Source organism: Pelobates fuscus, chromosome 1, assembly GCF_036172605.1.
Source record: "Pelobates fuscus isolate aPelFus1 chromosome 1, aPelFus1.pri, whole genome shotgun sequence".
Taxonomy (NCBI): domain Eukaryota; kingdom Metazoa; phylum Chordata; class Amphibia; order Anura; family Pelobatidae; genus Pelobates; species Pelobates fuscus.
Window position 1 is genome coordinate 210,174,867 of NC_086317.1, and position 17,903 is coordinate 210,192,769.

The window sequence follows — 17,903 nt, forward strand, 5'->3', positions numbered from 1 at the left end:
ACATGGGCTGATTGCCAGCAATTATTAATGACTTTGTTCAACAATGAGGAAAGGACAAGAATTAATCAAGCGGCCATTAAAGCACTAGAGGATAAAGCCCGTACTTTAAACCAAGCCAATCCATCAGCATGGGCCGCAACACATTATCCCAACACCGATCCCGATTGGAATGTAAATGGTGCTGATATGGTTCAACTCAGAGCCTATAGAGACGCTATAATTGCTGGCATGAAAGCAGGAGGAAAGAAAGCCATTAATATGTCGAAGACAGTTGAGGTGATTCAGAAAAGTGATGAAGCGCCCAGTGTCTTTTATGACCGATTATTGGAGGCATACCGCTTGTATACCCCCTTTAATCCGGAAGACGCAGATAATTCCCGAATGGTGAACTCCGCCTTTGTCAGCCAAGCTTACGGAGATATTAAGCGCAAGCTACAGAAGTTAGAAGGGTTTGCAGGTATGTCTATCACCCAACTAATGGAGGTAGCGAATAAGGTATACATGAATAGGGAAACAGAAAGTAAGAAAGAGGAAGAGCGCAAGATGCGTAGAAAGGCAGACATGCTAGCAGTAGCGATCGCAGGCGTAGATAGACGGGGCCCAGATAGAGGCGATAGTAAGTGGAATGAGGAACCTCTAAGTAGAAATCAGTGCGCATACTGTAAGGAAGAAGGGCATTGGAGAAATGAATGTCCACAAAGAGAGCAGTACGAGAGAGACCAACCCAGGGCAGGTTACGGAAACTTTAGAGGCAGAGCGAGAGGTAGAGGAGGCCCCGGAGGGAGTAATGGTAATAGAGGGAGTAATGGGAACAGAGGAAGTGTTAGGGAAGATAGGTATATCCCAGCAGCGCAAAGGTCCCGCGATAGAGAAGGTAGGGACTTTGTAGGATTGGCTGACACGGTCATGGAGGACTATTGATACCGACCGGGCTCCATCCCCCTTGGTCGAGCGGAGCCTATGGTCGATGTATCAATAGGGGGAAAAAGGAGTGCGTTCATGATCGACACTGGTGCTGAACATTCAGTGGTGACTAATCTAGTTGCTCCTCCATCTGGAAGGACTATTACTGTAATAGGAGCAACTGGAAGAAGTGCTGAAAAACCGGTTCTTAAAAGTCGACTCTGTACATTGGGAGGCCACGTAGTAAAACATCAATTCCTTTATATGCCTGAATGTCCAGTCCAATTGCTGGGACGTGATATGCTATCAAAATTACAAGCGCAGATTACGTTCCTACCAAATGGAACAACATCCTTAAAGTTTAATGGACCTTCAGGTATTATGACATTATCCGTACCAAAGGAAGAAGAGTGGCGACTTTATACAGCGTTGACTAGCCAAAACCCTAGGAGTGATGAGTCATTATTCAACATACCAGGAGTTTGGGCAGAGAACAACCCACCAGGACTGGCCCGCAATATTCCACCTATTAAAATTGAACTAAAACTTGGGGTTTATTCAGTGAGCCTAAGACAATACCACATCCCGCAGAAGGCTAAGAAGAACATCCAATCTTATCTGGATAAGTTCATACGGTATGGTATCCTAAAATTCTGTACTTCCCCCTGGAACACCCCATTGCTGCCTGTTCAAAAGCCCGGTACAGATGAGTATCGACCTGTGCAGGACTTGAGAGCAGTCAATGATGCGGTTGTTAGTATACATCCAGTTGTACCCAATCCATATAACCTGCTTGCTTTAATTCCGGGCGGGGCTACTTACTTTACAGTCTTAGACCTCAAAGACGCCTTCTTTTGCCTCCGAATTGCCGCAGAAAGTCAATGTATTTTCGCTTTCCAATGGGAGAACGCTGTAACGGGCTCAAAACGCCAAATGACTTGGACAAGACTGCCCCAAGGGTTTAAAAATTCACCTACCCTATTTGGTTCAGCTCTAAGTCAAGATCTACTGGATTTCGAGTCCATCCCAGGAGAGTGTGTATTGTTACAGTATGTAGATGACTTGTTGATAGCAGCAGTTACAAAAGAAATCTGTCAGCAAGCAACGCACGATCTACTACACATTCTCTGGAAGGCAGGATACAAGGTGTCTAGAAAGAAGGCTCAGTTGTGTTTGCCAACTGTCAAATATCTGGGATTCCATATCTCTGAAGGTCAAAGAATTATGGGGCCAGAGAGAAAAGAAGCTGTGTGCCAAATACCGATACCCAAGAATAGAAGACAAGTGCGAGAATTCTTGGGGGCAGCAGGCTTCTGTAGGATATGGATTCCCAGCTACGCGATACTGGCAAAACCTCTGTACGCAGCTATCAAAGGTACAGAGCACAACCCCTTCTTATGGACTCAAGAACAGCAAACGGCATTTGAAGATGTGAAGAAGGCTTTGATGAGTGCCCCAGCATTAGGTCTACCTGATCACACACGACCATTCTACCTGTATGTACATGAGCAAAGAAGAATGGCTGTGGGAGTATTGACACAGTACTTGGGATCATGGCAAAGACCTGTTGCCTACATGTCTAAGCAATTGGATGCAGTGGCCAGCGGACTTCCACCATGTCTAAGAGCCGTAGCTGCAGCCGCCCTGCTAGTAGCTGAAGCCGATAAACTCACTCTGGGTCAAGAACTTTATGTACGAGTCCCACATGCAGTACAGACGTTGTTGGATTACAAAGGAAATCATTGGTTTAGTAACAGCCGTATGACCAAGTATCAAGCAATGTTGTGTAAAAACCCAAGAGTGCATTTAGAGACTGTAAACACCTTAAATCCAGCTACCCTTTTGCCACAACCTACTGAAAGTCAACATGATTGTTTGGAAGTAATGGATGAAGTATTCTCAAGTAGACCAGATCTTCGTGATTTTCCCATCCAGAACCCGATGTTCAATATTATACCGACGGCAGCAGTTATGTGAAAGAAGGGATCCGCTATGCAGGATATGCAGTGACAACAATAGACAAGGTGATAGAAGCTCGGCCACTGGCGAAAGGAACATCAGCACAAAAGGCAGAATTGATAGCACTGACACGAGCGTTACAATTGGCTGAAGGTTTAAGAGTAAACATCTACACGGACTCCAAATATGCGTTTTTAACCACTCATGCCCACGGAGCTTTGTATAAAGAAAGAGGACTACTGAATTCAGAAGGCAAAGAAATCAAATACGCAGCTGAAATCCTACAACTATTGGAAGCAGTGTGGGAGCCGAAAGAAGTCGGTATCATACATTGTCGAGCGCATCTGAGAGGAGATGGTGATGTAACCAAAGGAAATCGGATGGCAGACAGTGCAGCTAAGCGTGCTGCTGAATCAGGAAGACAGGAATATGTGGGGCATATAGCTGCTCTTATACCAACTCCACTGTCCCAATGGATTCCAGTTTATACAGCTCAAGAAGAGGAGTGGTTAAAGACTGAATCAGGAAAGTATTTGGAGAACAAGTGGTATCAGCTAGAAGATGGAAGAATAGTCATACCAGCATCACTAGCGGTAGAAATTGTCCAAAATTATCACAACGGGACACATTCTGGGAGAGACAGCACAGAAGAATCTCTCAGAAAACATTTCTACATACCAAGATTGTCCAACTTGACTCAGGCCATTGTACGAAGATGTGTAACATGTGCTAAAAATAATGCAAGACAAGGACCAGTAAAGCCACCAGGAGTCCAGTTTATGGGGGGACTCCCCATGTCCGATTTACAAATTGACTTTACAGTGATGCCTAAATCGGGTGGACATCGTTACCTGCTGGTAATTGTGTGCACCTATTCAGGCTGGGTAGAAGCATGTCCTACTCGTACAGAGAAAGCAGGAGAAGTTGTGAGATTCCTGCTACGAGAAATAATACCCCGATATGGACTACCCTGTTCTATAGGATCGGACAATGGTCCAGCTTTTGTTCATCAGTGCCTACAACAACTGACTCATATGCTTGGTATAAAGTGGAGGCTTCATACAGCATATAGACCCCAGAGTTCTGGTAAGGTAGAGAGAATGAATAGAACTATTAAGAATCAGTTGGCTAAAATGTGTCAGGAAACCCAACTTAAGTGGAACGTTCTCTTACCCATAGCTTTATTGCGAATCCGCAGTACCCCTACCAGAAGGATGGGCCTCTCTCCTTTTGAAATCATGTATGGGCGACCACCTCCCGTACTTGGTAACTTAAGGGGGGACTTGAGTCAGTTGGGAGAAGGAATTACCCGGCAGCAGGTTGTAGAGTTGGGTAAGACTATGGAGGAGGTACAGAAATGGGTACAAGATAGATTACCTGTGAATATTTATCCCCCTGTTCATAGTTATCATCCAGGAGACCAAGTGTGGATTAAAGAGTGGAATAATGTACCGTTAGGGCCCAAGTGGAGAGGTCCTTATGTTGTTCTTTTGTCTACCCCTACAGCGATAAAAGTAGCAGAAGTGACTCCGTGGATACATCACTCCAGGGTTAAACCAGCAGCAGTCGATTCTTGGCAAGTTACAGCAGATCCAGAGAATCCCTGCAAGATCCGGTTAAAACGCACTACTCAGTCGGAGTAACGAGGAACTATTGTGGATTACAAATTTTATTATTTTTGGGATTTGGTGCGTGAGTGAGAAGGCCATAATAAAGCCTGTCCGCCCACCGACGTATAGTTTATAAGCCAGGGAAAGTCTCGAAGGGACTCCTGTGAAGACGAGCAGAACTCCATTCCCTGCAGCCCTTACATCCTGGAAGCTGAGGTGCCTTCGCACGGACGAAGACTGAGGATGACGGCGAAAGATGTGTTGATGATAGTGTTTATTTATGTGTATTTTTATATTCAGGAAGGTAGAGGTACCGACACTCCTAGCTGTGAGGTATGCATTAAGACTACAAGAACAGGTAACCATATTTCCCAAACCCTAATTTGGCATTCACAATACGAGTGTAAAGGAGATGTATCGAGATGTAGATACCTAAATATAGACTATAGTGTGTGCCATTTAGGAATAGGAGAACCTAAGTGCTTCAGTCCAGAGTATCAACCCCGTACAATTTGGTTGACTCTCAGGAATGGAGATCCTCAGGGGACCCTAATTAATAAGACAGTATTAGAATCCGTACATTCTTCGGGTGTTCTGCTATTTGATGCGTGTAAAGCGATATCAAGTGGTAGAAAGCCGTGGAATGTATGTGGGGATCTTAGATGGGAGAGGACGTATGGGTCTAATGATAAATATATTTGTCCCAGTAGTAAAAATAAATATGTGAGTCCTAGATGCCCAAATAAAGACTATAACTTTTGCCCATATTGGTCTTGTGTGGGGTGGGCGACTTGGGGACAGACAGTAGACAAAGACATGATAGTGACTAAGTTGCCTACCAGCCCATATTGTAAGTCTATGGAATGCAATCCCATCCATATACTTATAAATAACCCCGATAAGTTCTTAGACAAATATGGCAATTTATTTGGGTTTCAGATATACGGGACGGGTTTAGATCCTGGGACAGTATTGTTTATAGGGATAGAGACTGATACGGTATCCTCCCAAACTCATCAAGTATACCATTCCTTTTATGAAGAGATGAGTATAGATAATAAGATCCCCCATAATGCTAAAAACCTGTTCATTGACTTAGCTGAAAGTATTGCCGGTAGTCTTAATGTTACCAACTGCTATGTGTGTGGAGGTACTAACATGGGAGACCAATGGCCTTGGGAAGCAAAGGAGGTAATGTCCGGTTCTGAGGCAGTTGACCAACTAATATCTACACAAGCCGATTATCATATGAGTGTTAGAGGTAAATCTGAGTGGAGATTAAAGACCTCCATCATAGGTTATGTTTGCATAGCAAGGAAAGGAATAATGTATAATACTTCTGTAGGAGAATTAACTTGTCTAGGGCAAAAAGCTTATGATGATGATACAAAGAATACAACTTGGTGGTCGGCTTCAAATGTCTCAGAACCATCTAACCCGTTTGCTAGATACGCCAATTTAAAGGATGTGTGGTTTGATTTATCCATCACATCTACCTGGAGAGCCCCAGCAAATTTGTACTGGATCTGTGGTAAGAAAGCCTATTCGGAGTTGCCACAGGACTGGGAAGGGGCATGTGTGTTGGGTATGCTCAAACCATCCTTCTTCCTGTTACCGATTGAAACAGGTGAGACTTTAGGTGTTAAAGTGTATGATGTGAATCATAGGAAGAAAAGGGGACCCATAGAGATAGGCGCCTGGGAAGATGATGAATGGCCTCCCCAGCGTATCATAGATTATTATGGGCCAGCCACGTGGGCAGAAGATGGTACCTTTGGTTATAGAACCCCTATTTATATGTTCAACCGTATTATAAGATTACAGGCGGTGGTTGAGATTATTACTAACGAAACATCACAAGCGCTCAATCTTCTAGCGAAGCATAATACCAGGATGAGGACAGCAGTCTACCAAAATAGATTAGCCTTGGATTACCTTTTGGCAGTAGAGGGAGGTGTATGTGGGAAGTTTAACCTGAGCAATTGCTGTCTTCAAATAGATGACGAAGGGCAAGCAATAGCTGAGCTTACTAGCCATATGGTTAAACTAGCGCATGTGCCTACTCAGGTATGGAAAGGGTATAATCCAAGTAGTTGGTTTGGTAGCTGGTATGAGTGGTTTGGAGGGCTTAAGGCAGTGGTAGGTGGAGTCCTACTGATTTTAATGTTGTGTCTACCCCTGCCGTGTCTTATACCCTTAGTAGTTAGGTCTGTGCAAAGCCTGATAGAAAATATAGCAGAAAGGAAGGCTGCTGCACAGATAATGGCAATTTATAAGTATAAGGCTCTAGATCAGGGAGAACCAATGCAGGAAGATGAGTGTTGAAGATTCACATCATAAGTTAAGTCTGGTCTAGTTCAAGGTAACTTGCGGTGTATGCAAACTAAGGTTAAGTGATGCCTCAAGTAATTGTGAAATATCAAGAGGCATCAAAGGGGGGAATGTGGTGGAATCTCGGTAAAAATAAATTTAGTAGGCCGAGATTACCACGTGGCATGTGCACGTGCATATGCTGACGTATCGATCAGTTGGTTGCACGAGGCAAGATACGATCAGTAGTGTACGGAGCATGTGCAAGAATACAGGATGTAGTATTCCCCCCTCCTCCATTGTGCTGGACAGGCCATGCGGTCAAGCAGGAAGTTAATTCTTATTTGTATTGATTGGTCAAGAGAATGTGCGGGTGGAGCTTAATATGGGAGGAGTTATGTGCCTATATAAGGAGCCTGCACTATTGTCCGGGGCTCAGAACTTGCTGTATTTTGGTGACATTAGTCCCTCTGAGTCCCGATCGGTGATCCAATAAAGAATCTCTTCCTTCCTGAAGAAACCGGTGTCCATCTCTCTGTGCTTTGCTTCCGTCAGTTTCTCCGGTATCACTACCTTCCGACATGCTATTAGTCAACGACCTGGGCTCACACTCTGAGGCTCAGGTAGGTACCAGTAACCTTCCCCTAGTTTTTCTTCTTTTAAATATAGTAATATAGTCTCCTCCTTTACTGTGTTGATTCCCTTTATGTATTTAAATGTTTCTATCATATCCCCACTGTCTCGTCTTTCCTCCAAGCTATACATGACCTCAAGTCCTATGTATAGGCTTGTTTACGAATAGATTTCTAGACAATGGTTTGTATTGTCCACCTTTGGAACACTCATGGGTGGGGGGACAATAGGTCCCCACCCCATTTTCATTTAGGGCCCCCACCCACAGCTCATGGGTGGGGGCCGGGGCGATGACAATAGGTGTCCCCACTCTTTCATTTAGGGCCCCGACCCGCCACTCATGGGTAGGGGCCGGGTGGGACGCTAGGTCCCCCCTTCGGCTTAATAGCCCCCACTCGCGCGGCACAGGTAGGGGCTTTGGAGGGGAGATACGGGGGGAGGTTACTGTGAGCTGCCATTGAGTTATTGTCACAAGATATGAGAACAATACTTTTAGTTTACACATGTTTATAAGGTACTCTTTCAGTACTAGATCATATTTTGAAAGAAAATCAAGAAAGTTCCCTTTATGAAGATGCATCTTTCTCGTGGCCAAGATATGCCAGATTCTGTTTGGAAGGAAATAATGTGAGATCAAGTAATCCGTGCAAGGTATGCCTCCACTTTTTTTTTCTGAAGCCTGAATCATGGCTTTAACCCCTTAAGGACACATGACGTGTGTGACACGTCATGATTCCATTTTATTCCAGAAGTTTGGTCCTTAAGGGGTTAAAACAAAAGACAAAGAAAGTATAGACTACTTTTTATGTATTTTCCTACTCTTGACAAAGGGTGGAGTTTAAGGCAAGCTTCACACAACTGTAAAGCATAAGACAAATAAATAAGACTGGAACTTGCCTTAGGCTCCACCCCCTTGTCACAATTGTCAAGGGTACGGAAAATACAGAAGACAAAGTAGTCCTTACTTTGATTTATATTTTAAAGAGAAATAGATCAGAAATGAAGTACAGATTCTAAAAAAAGAGAGTGAAGACGAAACAGAAGAAAGGTATGTTTGAGGTCACAGAGCCACTCTTACTAAATCCCCTAATGTCTCATTCTTTCTCAGCTCCCAATTTCCTGGACACTATGTGCTACTCCATCTCAGTCTCCTTATTTGAATCTTATGAATTTTTATTCGCACTGGAATCTCCAATTATTAGCCTCCCCATCTCTTCCTCGTCTATATTTAATTTTTTCCCTTACTTCTTACCTGTTTTTCTATCCTCCTCACCTATTTAGCCTCACTTTCTTCTACCCGATGTCTCTGTTTATTTAATCTCATTTTTACCGCTCCCATGTTTCTGTTCTGTAGTAAAATCCTGTCTACACCTTTCTTTTTATAGAGTGGTTATTACATCTACCGGTAAGTTCTTCCCTTTGTCACCCTCTAGTCTAGAGCATGACAGGGCCTTAATCCCTTGTTGTCATTGCTTAGAGAGCAATCCACAGCCTAGCGCACAGACTGTCCTCAGGAAACTCTCCAGTCTCTGTTTACATCAGATTGATTCTGTCAGGATATAAGGCACACTAGAAATGCAACAAAGAAAGCGGTTTCAATGAAACTACAATATGTTCAAACAAAAAAAAATGTTTTAAGGAAGTTCTGATTTAAATTTTCACCAATGAATAAACTCATTTCAACATAGACCAGTACAATACATATATTATATTGCTATAAAGTATCCCCAAGTCATGCGTGATGGATTACAATGTAAGAAATGGAATAAATAATCCCCCATCTCTAGTATGAATTTTAGAATTTGTGGTTTTGATTATCTAGAATGCTGTAGCACAAGTGAAAATCATACTATTTTTGTTTCATCATACGATTTCTGTAGATCAAATTCATTAGTTGCCACCACTGAGCAATATCACATAATGCTATGCCAGAGCCAGAGGTAGTTTAAAATAAATAAAAAATAAATGTATGAATATAAAAGAAGTTTAGGTGGAAAAGTAGACCAAACTAAATTCAAGGGAAATGTAAGATGGGGGAGAAAGAGGGAACAAAATAAGAGGAAACTGGAGGTGGGTAAATGCCACCTTACATCAAGTTTAGAATCAAAGAATAGAATAATAATCAATAATTAAAAACAGAGCAAACATGTCTGTCAAACATTTAATCTATGCAGATAACATAATTAGTGGCGATGCACTAATATTCCATCACAGGTTGATGTGAACAAATAAAATAGTGTTGTCTTTCCTGTAAGGAAACAAAAGAATAATGTTCTTTAGCGTATCCCAGAGTTAGAATCCCAAGGAATAAAAAGCAATAAGGCACCACAAGTTAGGCAAACAAACACATGAAAACCTTTCCATGTTTTACCAGTTATGTACTACGCATACATACATATATCTAAAAATTATCCTCATAGAGTTTGTCTCCAAGTCAAAATGTAGAATAGTTCTTGCTTTAAAACTTAGTCTCTGATGTTTTTCAGTCTTACAGTTTGAGCTGTATTTTCATTAATCTTATTTTCTTCCACCCTTTTTCTCTTCAAGAAGCTGACCATCAGTCCTGTGCTAAATTGTGGAACATGAGAATAGAGTTGTAGATTTTAACTGCAGGTCCCAATTTTAGGCCCAAAATCTTCACAAGGTCATTCTGTGTCAGCAACAAGAAAGCTTCCCCGTCTATTTGCTGAAGGCAGAAGAAGCAGAGAGAGCAATAATAAGGGGGGAAACAAGCAGAGAAATTTTACATGTTTCAACAAAAGGAAGGATTAATAAACCAATATCCTTGAATTTGAATATGAACTTGAATTATCAAGTGCTTTACACAAACTGTCTTACCTCTTCTCTGAAAACAGCGGCTTGTTCACCACAACCTGGGAGTTGTTGCACAAACTGAGATACCTTACAAAGGAATATAGAGAAAAATATAGTAAGCAAAGAGATGTAGTCTAAATTGTAAAGTATGACAGTAGTCAGCTTTATCTACCTCTTCAGCACTCCACTTGCTGACCATTTGAGCTGTATATGATGATACTTCAGGAAGCAGGTGGCACTGCTGTTCCCAACAAAGGTGGACTCGATGGCCAGGATCAGGGGACAAGGAAGTCATAAACACTGACTGGTGAAGGGCCTGTTCCAAACGGACATCAGAGTCTGAGGGTAATAATGTAAATTACTATAAGAACTAATAATACAATCATACATCATCCTTGCAGGACAGATTATTTCACTCAAAGACAGATCTGGTTAATATACAGAAGCAGTAACCAAACAAAAATTAAACATAAAATGTTGATTTTCAGGGAAGATGGCACTGGCTGGAAAGTTACATCATACCTGTCCCATCAGTTTCCTGTTTCACAAGCTGCAAGCGGATATATGTATGAGCACCCCTAGAACAAACAATGGCACTTATTATAATATACAATAACGATTTGTGGAGCAGAATAGAGTAATTTGTTTTATATTTAAAATGTAATATAATAAAAAAAAAAAGAGACATTAAAGACCTATGATATGATTCTATAGGTACTTCTTTTAATACTGGCCTAATTGATGCTTGTTGCTCTCCAGATGTCTTCTACAGAGGCGGCTCTCTAATTAGGCGGTTTAGGCGGCCGCCTAAGGCCTCGCACTGGCTGGGGCCTTGCGGCCGCCTAAACCGCCTGAGGGCAGACTGTGTCGGGTCCTCGGTCAGTGACCCGGCCAGCTCCGCAGTGAGCAGAGCTGCAGACCATGTGTCTCGTCGAGAACTGGCCAATCTGATTAGATCTCGGGAGATTCATGGTCTGCAGCTCTGTGGCCACCAGACCACCAAGGAGCCCACCGGACCACCAGGGAGCCCTCTCACACCCCCCCCCCCCCCAGCATCAACCCCCTGCTCACCATACCATCACCCCTCACCATTAACCCTCCCCCTTAGGATCACCCCCCCCTCACCATCAGTCCCCCCTTAGCATCACCCCCCCTCACCATCAACCCACCTCCCTTAGCATCACCCCCCTCACCATCAACCCACCTCCCTTAGCATCACCCACCCTCACCATCAACCCACCTCTCTCAGCATCACCCCCCTCACCATCACCCCACCTCCCTCACCATCATCCCCCTCACCATCACCCCACCTCCCTCAACATCATCCCCCTCACCATCACCCCACCTCCTTAGCATAATCCTCCTCACCATCACCCCACCTCCCTCAGCATCAATCCCCCTTTAGCATAACCCCCTCACCATCAACCCCCCTCCCTCAGCATCACCCCCTCACCATCAACCCCCCTCCCCTCCCATTACCCCCCTCCCTCACACCATCAGCCCCCTGCCCTCCCACCATCACCCCCCTCTCCCTGTTACCCCCCACACCGTCACTATCACCCCCACCCACACCCCTCTCCCTCTCAAATCACCCCCTCCCTCACACCGTCACCATCACCCCCTCTCCCTGACACCATCACCCCCTCTCCCTGTCACCATCACCCCTCCAAATCATAACCCCTCCCCCCATCACCTCCACACCATCACCTCATTCTCTCTCACAACCCCCTGTCACACTCTCCCTGCCACTGGTACCCCTTTACTCATCTTGTCACAGTCACCACCTGAAGACATTCATCATACACACACTGTCAAGAAACAGCTTTGGGGGGGGCGTGGCCTGACCGCGGCGAGAGATGGCCGCTTAAGCAGAGAGCTCTGCACCCTGACCGGCACAAAACGCCCAGCAACACGCAACAAACCCGACCAAATCCCGGGACCGATCCGGAGATGGCACATCAAAAAAAGACCGGCAAAAAACAACGAGAAAGCACCCCATCCGTGGCCGACCTCCTCACGACGCCTAGACCCAAAGATGGCGGCGGACACGTGAGCGCGGAATCCCCGAGCTCCCCGGGTAACAGAGACCGAGCAACCCAGCCACAACAGGCCACTACAACAGATATCATGCAATCACTAGCTGTTAAACATTACCTCGCTGGAGAGATAGAACGGTCGGCGAGGGAAGTTAAAGCTGAAATCCAGACTGTGGGGCTGCGTACAGAGGCACTAGAATGGAGGATGGATCACGTGGTTGCGGCCCACAACGAAACTGCCTCTGCCACAAACACCCTAATTACAAAAGTGGCTGAACTAGAAGCAGAATTAGAAGACGCCTCCAACAGGTCACGCAGAAACAACCTGAGAATAAAGGGCCTGCCAGAAAGGGTAAGAGACACAGACATCCAAAAGGTGCTCACAGATCTGTTCAGGGCACACCTACCAGCTATCCCTGATTACCTGTGGACTATAGACAGGGCACACAGGGCGCTTAGAGCCCGGGGTCCCCCCAATGGCCCACCCAGAGACGTGATCATGCGGTGGCATTTCTTCTCCACCAAGGAAGCCATTATTAAGAGTGCCAGACACCACACATACTCTTTTGAAGGCGCCACGCTACAATTATACCAAGATATAGCGGCTGCCACACTAGCTAGGCGCAGGGAATGGAGGCCCATTGCAGACCTCGTCCGAGCCGAAGGCCTCAACTTCGCCTGGGGGCCCTCAACGGGCCGCGGCCGGCCGTTCTACTACCCACGGCGGACCCCAAGGCCTTCCTTCGGGAGTTAGGCATCGAGGTCCCGGTGGACTTCCACATCCCCCAGAGGGGCACCCAAGCAATGGGCTTGATACCCAGAGACGGCGCAGCTCTAGAAGGCAACGCACCCTAACAGACGCGCAGCTCAACCCTCTTTCCACTGTGCGAGAACATCGTGCAATAGGGGGGACTACAAACCCCCTAACACAGAAACTCTTAGAGATCCACCTGCCAAAAAGTAAAATGATACGACAGCTGTCCTGGACATTCCACACTGCCACACCAAGAACTAGATAGGAATAAATAGACACTGCACTTGACGTCCCTTCAACGAAACAACAAAGAAACGAAAGCAATGCAAACCCCCCCCCAAAAAAATATATATTAAAAAAATATATATATATATATAAAAAAAAAAAAAAACGGAGAGAAAAGAACAAAAACAACAAATATGAATGACAACACCACCCAACACAATCCAAGGCATAAAGACAATCACAGAATGGACAAGCGCGACCGGCTACGACAAACGCGCAAAAACCCGACAGCCAGACCGAAAGATAAGGAACACCAAAAGCTGAATTAACGGCGAGAGAACCAGAAGAGACCCATCGCCGGAGAGAGAACACAGCCGCAGTAAAATCTATACACTCGACAGGACTTTGCCACCCACCCTGAGCGCAAAGACGCAACCAGTCCTATGGACTTAGGTCACCTGTTACACTGCCGGGGCGGAACCTGGAATGCGGTACCCACCATCTACCTGACCAGATACGCAAGTTTTATACCTTATGTCGTATACTGCAAATTTCACTGTTGTGGGATATGCTGGGCCAATCGGGATTTAGATAAGGTTAGAAAGTATACAGAGGGGAGCACACAGGCGTATACATCCCATCTTATAACCGAACCGAAAAGGGACTCTGACACCAACACACACATTAAGTTACACGACACTACAGCCTCACTGAGAGAGGGACAGAGGAAGACGGCACTAGTAGGCACACGATAGACCACATGAATCACCCCCTCACTCCTTAGGGGTATACGGGAATACACGGGCCCTAGGGCCCACGTGGCAGTAAAATGGAAGGCTGGGACAGGAATTTAATCCTTCATGTAAATTGCACAGTGGAGATAGCGGGGAAACTGTAGACTCTGTAGACTGAAAGAGGTTTTAAGAAATGTTTTTATGGCACCTATGTTTTATTCTATGTCTGGATTTCTACTGTATATAATGTTGTTGGATAAAAATGTATATGTCGGAACACACACACACGACCTGAAACACAGACGTTCTTGGGATTTGAGTCAAGGGTAAAGATAACCCTGCTCATAGTGCCGATGTCGGGGTGCTCGGCGACTGACCACCCCCTCCGTGCCCAAATATTTTGCCACGGAGCAGGTGGCCATCCCCCGAGATACCCGGCAAAGTTAGATAAGACCGGGGAATTCCCCCGTATCCCCTAACCAAGGTAGTTCTCCCTACTACCTCCCCCCTGACTGCACCTCTCCACTGCCCCCCCCCCCCCTCTTTTCCCACCAATTCCTATCCCCCTTCCCTCCCCCCTCACCGGCCCAGCCCGGCACAAAGCCCAGGGCCCCAGAAACCCAAGGGACCTCCAGGAGGTCACCCTAACATCAAGGCTCGAAGGGGCGCACGGCGGGTAGGTATCGGAACCAAAGCATCAAGGCCAATAGAGACCTAACAGTAACATACAACATGGCGACACTGAAAATTACTTCCCTGAACGTTAATGGCCTAAACACACCAACTAAAAGACGTCTGTTAATGAGGGAATTAAAAAGACAAAAAACTGATATAGCATTTGTCCAAGAGTCACACCTCCTGCGCTCAGCCCGGATCCAGCTTTACACTAGGGCATACTCCTCCAGGGCATTGGTAAAGAAAAACGGAGTAGAAATACTCATGCATAAAAAATGCCCCTTCGTCACCCAGACGACGAGCACAGACACTATGGGCAGGTACATCATCCTCACGGGGACGATACACGCCACCACATACCACCTGATAAACGTATACGCACCCAACCAGCCAGACCCAGATTTTTGGGAGCGACTTCATACGATAGTCCACGCTTTACCGTACGGAATCATAGTCATGGGGGGAGACCTAAACGCTACACCCTGCCCCACAGTAGACCGTAGTACCCCGACTGGCGGACAAAGGACGCAGAACACGAGGGGCCAAGACAAACTCCTCACCCAATTTATACAGAAGACAAAATTACTCGACTCCTGGAGGCTGCGCAACCGGGGACAGAGGGACTACACCTTCTTCTCGGCAGCGCACTCCACATACTCCCGTATAGACATGTTCCTGGTCAATCAGACCGGGATACCATGGGTACAGTCTGCGCGCATCAATCTTATTACATGGTCGGACCACGCAGATGTAGAAATTACTCTCAGACTCCCAGGTCCTAAACCTCCATGGAAATGGCGACTGAATAGCTCGCTCATAAAAGACCCAGAGATTGAGACACTTATACAGGGCGAACTCTCGACCTATTTCGACGACGACGACCCGGACTTGACGCAATCCATGATATGGGCCGCTCATAAGGCGGTGCTAAGGGGCATCTTCATCAAACTCGCAACCCGACGGAAGAAGCAAAGGGCAGAAACCCTCTTTAGGCTCCAAAAGGAGCTGAGAAGGGCAGAAGCCAGACATAAACATTCCCCTACGACACAGGGACTACAAGACCTTAGGGATCTCCGACATCAAATTAGAGCCGTAGCAGTAGAGGACCTGGGGCGAGACCGAGTTCGTAAGAAACGCCTCTACTACGAACGCTCCAACAAGATGGACACCCTACTAGCCAGGGCACTAAACCCCAAGCCCCACTTCCAAACCATAACAGCGATTAGAGACAAAAGGGGGCAGATCACCCAGAACCCTACGGAGATTAACCAGATCTTCACGGAATTCCTCGCGCACATCTACAACCACTCCCCAGACCAAAACAGCAACAATAGGGATTACACACAGGCGGTAGCCGATTACGTAGCAAAAACACACATGCCGGGACTGAACCCAGAGGCCCTACACACCTTGGGGGCGCCCATAGAGGAGGAGGAGATAGACAAGGCGATTACGGCCCTTAAAGGTAACAAAGCCCCAGGACCGGACGGCTTCGATGGCTCCTACTATAAACTGTTTAGGGAAACGCTGACGCCAAAACTGCCGAATGGATGGAAGGTGGACACCCCAACCCGGAAATGCTCACAGCAGATATAGCACTGATACCCAAACCAGGTAGGGACCCAACAGAAGCGGCAAACTACAGACCCATTTCCCTAATCAACTTTGACGTAAAAATCTTCGCAAAAATACTGGTGACGCGATTGAACCCCCTACTGGACACTCTGGTCCACCTGGACCAGGTTGGCTTTGTGCCGTCACGACAGCTGTATGAAAACACCAGGAGAGGGGCGGACATCATATGGTGGGCGGTGAGGACCCGGACGCCTTCTCTGATCCTATCTTTGGACGCGGAGAAGGCATTCGATAGGGTGCAATGGCACTACCTCTTCGCATTGCTCGACCGACTACACATGCCAGAAACATTCGTTAAAGGAGTGAAAGCCCTGTACACTGAACCGAGGGCACAGACTAATGTACCGGGAACGGCCCCGGCCCCATTTGCGCCCGCTAACGGCACCAGACAAGGCTGCCCCCTTTCCCCCCAGTTGTTCGTCCTCTCGTTGGAACCTCTCCTGCAGAGAATAAGGGAAGATAGGAACATATCAGGCATACAAGCAGGGGGGGGAAGAATTCAAAGTCTCCGCATACGCGGACGATGTCCTGGTCACTCTCACCAATCCAAGGGAGTCCCTGCCCCGACTGGTGGCACTCCTGGAGGATTACGGGAGTGTCTCGGGTTACAAGATTAACCTAGACAAATCTGTGGCCATGCCAATAGAAATGGACACGGAGGGGATTAACTACATCAAAAACACCCACCCTCTCAGACTCACTAGAACTGACATTAAATACCTTGGCGTCAAACTCACTGCGGATCCGGAGAAACTATATAGCGCCAATTACACGCCCGCTATCCAGGCACTCAGCCGTGATCTGGACAAATGGCATGAAAAGCCCATATCGTGGATTGGAAGATTGCACACAATCAAAATGACACTGCTCCCACGACTGTTGTTTCTATTCCAGGCCCTACCGATTAAAGTGACTAAACAAGACCTACAGACGCTTCAGAGGCATATAGATGACTTTATCTGGGCACGGAAAAGGCACAGGATAGCTCGACTAGTCCTGTACAGACCAAAAACGAGGGGAGGGCTGGGACTCCCAAACCTATACCAATACTACCTGGCGGCTCAACTGGCCCAAATAATAGCATGGCACACACCGGAGGGCTCACACAGGTGGGTAGACCTGGAGGCGAAACTAATGAGTACAGACCTCCCACAATTCTGGATATGGGTACCCAAAAAAGACAGACCTCCACTACGCACCACTTGCCTGGCAATCCTTAACTCCATAAGGATCTGGGATCTCACGGCCATTAAATATGCATTAAAACACACACCCTCACCGCTAACTCCGTATCTACGGAACAAAGCATTTGAGCCCGGGCTGAGCGCACGAGACTTTAGGGGGATAGAAAACACAGGTATACAAAGATACGGGCACGTGTACGACGGAGACTCCTTTAAAACCTTCGACACTTTAAAAACCATGGCACCCTTAACAACTAAGGACTTCTTCCGATACGTACAACTACGTGACTTCGCCAAACACCCTGTAGTAAAAAAAGCAGCCCAGACCCCAATGACATTTTACGAACAACTATGTAATACGGAAATGATTCAAAAGGGGCTGATCACGGCCATTTATGCGCAACTCAGCGCCCCGGAAAGGGGAGCTACTG

At 46.3% G+C, this 17,903-nt stretch overlaps 2 protein-coding genes across 5 annotated transcripts in view; one reads left to right on the top strand and one right to left on the bottom strand.

Annotated features, from left to right (window-relative positions):
* EPB41 (erythrocyte membrane protein band 4.1) overlaps positions 1–17,903 on the top strand; it is a 403,184-nt gene that overhangs the window by 180,093 nt on the left and 205,188 nt on the right. The gene's annotated exons all lie outside the window — the stretch shown is intronic.
* The window catches only part of LOC134610845 (lethal(3)malignant brain tumor-like protein 3), a 54,259-nt gene continuing 45,918 nt past the window's right edge, over positions 9,563–17,903 (bottom strand). For all 4 annotated transcript variants that reach the window (XM_063454125.1, XM_063454144.1, XM_063454116.1 and 1 more), the window contains 4 exons: positions 10,752–10,807; positions 10,402–10,568; positions 10,254–10,316; positions 9,563–10,101 (listed from right to left, as the gene is read on the bottom strand). In XM_063454125.1, coding sequence (XP_063310195.1) covers positions 9,973–10,101; positions 10,254–10,316; positions 10,402–10,568; positions 10,752–10,807 — 415 coding nt within the window. In that variant the 3' untranslated portion in view covers positions 9,563–9,972. The remainder of the gene's footprint in view (positions 10,102–10,253; positions 10,317–10,401; positions 10,569–10,751; positions 10,808–17,903) is intronic.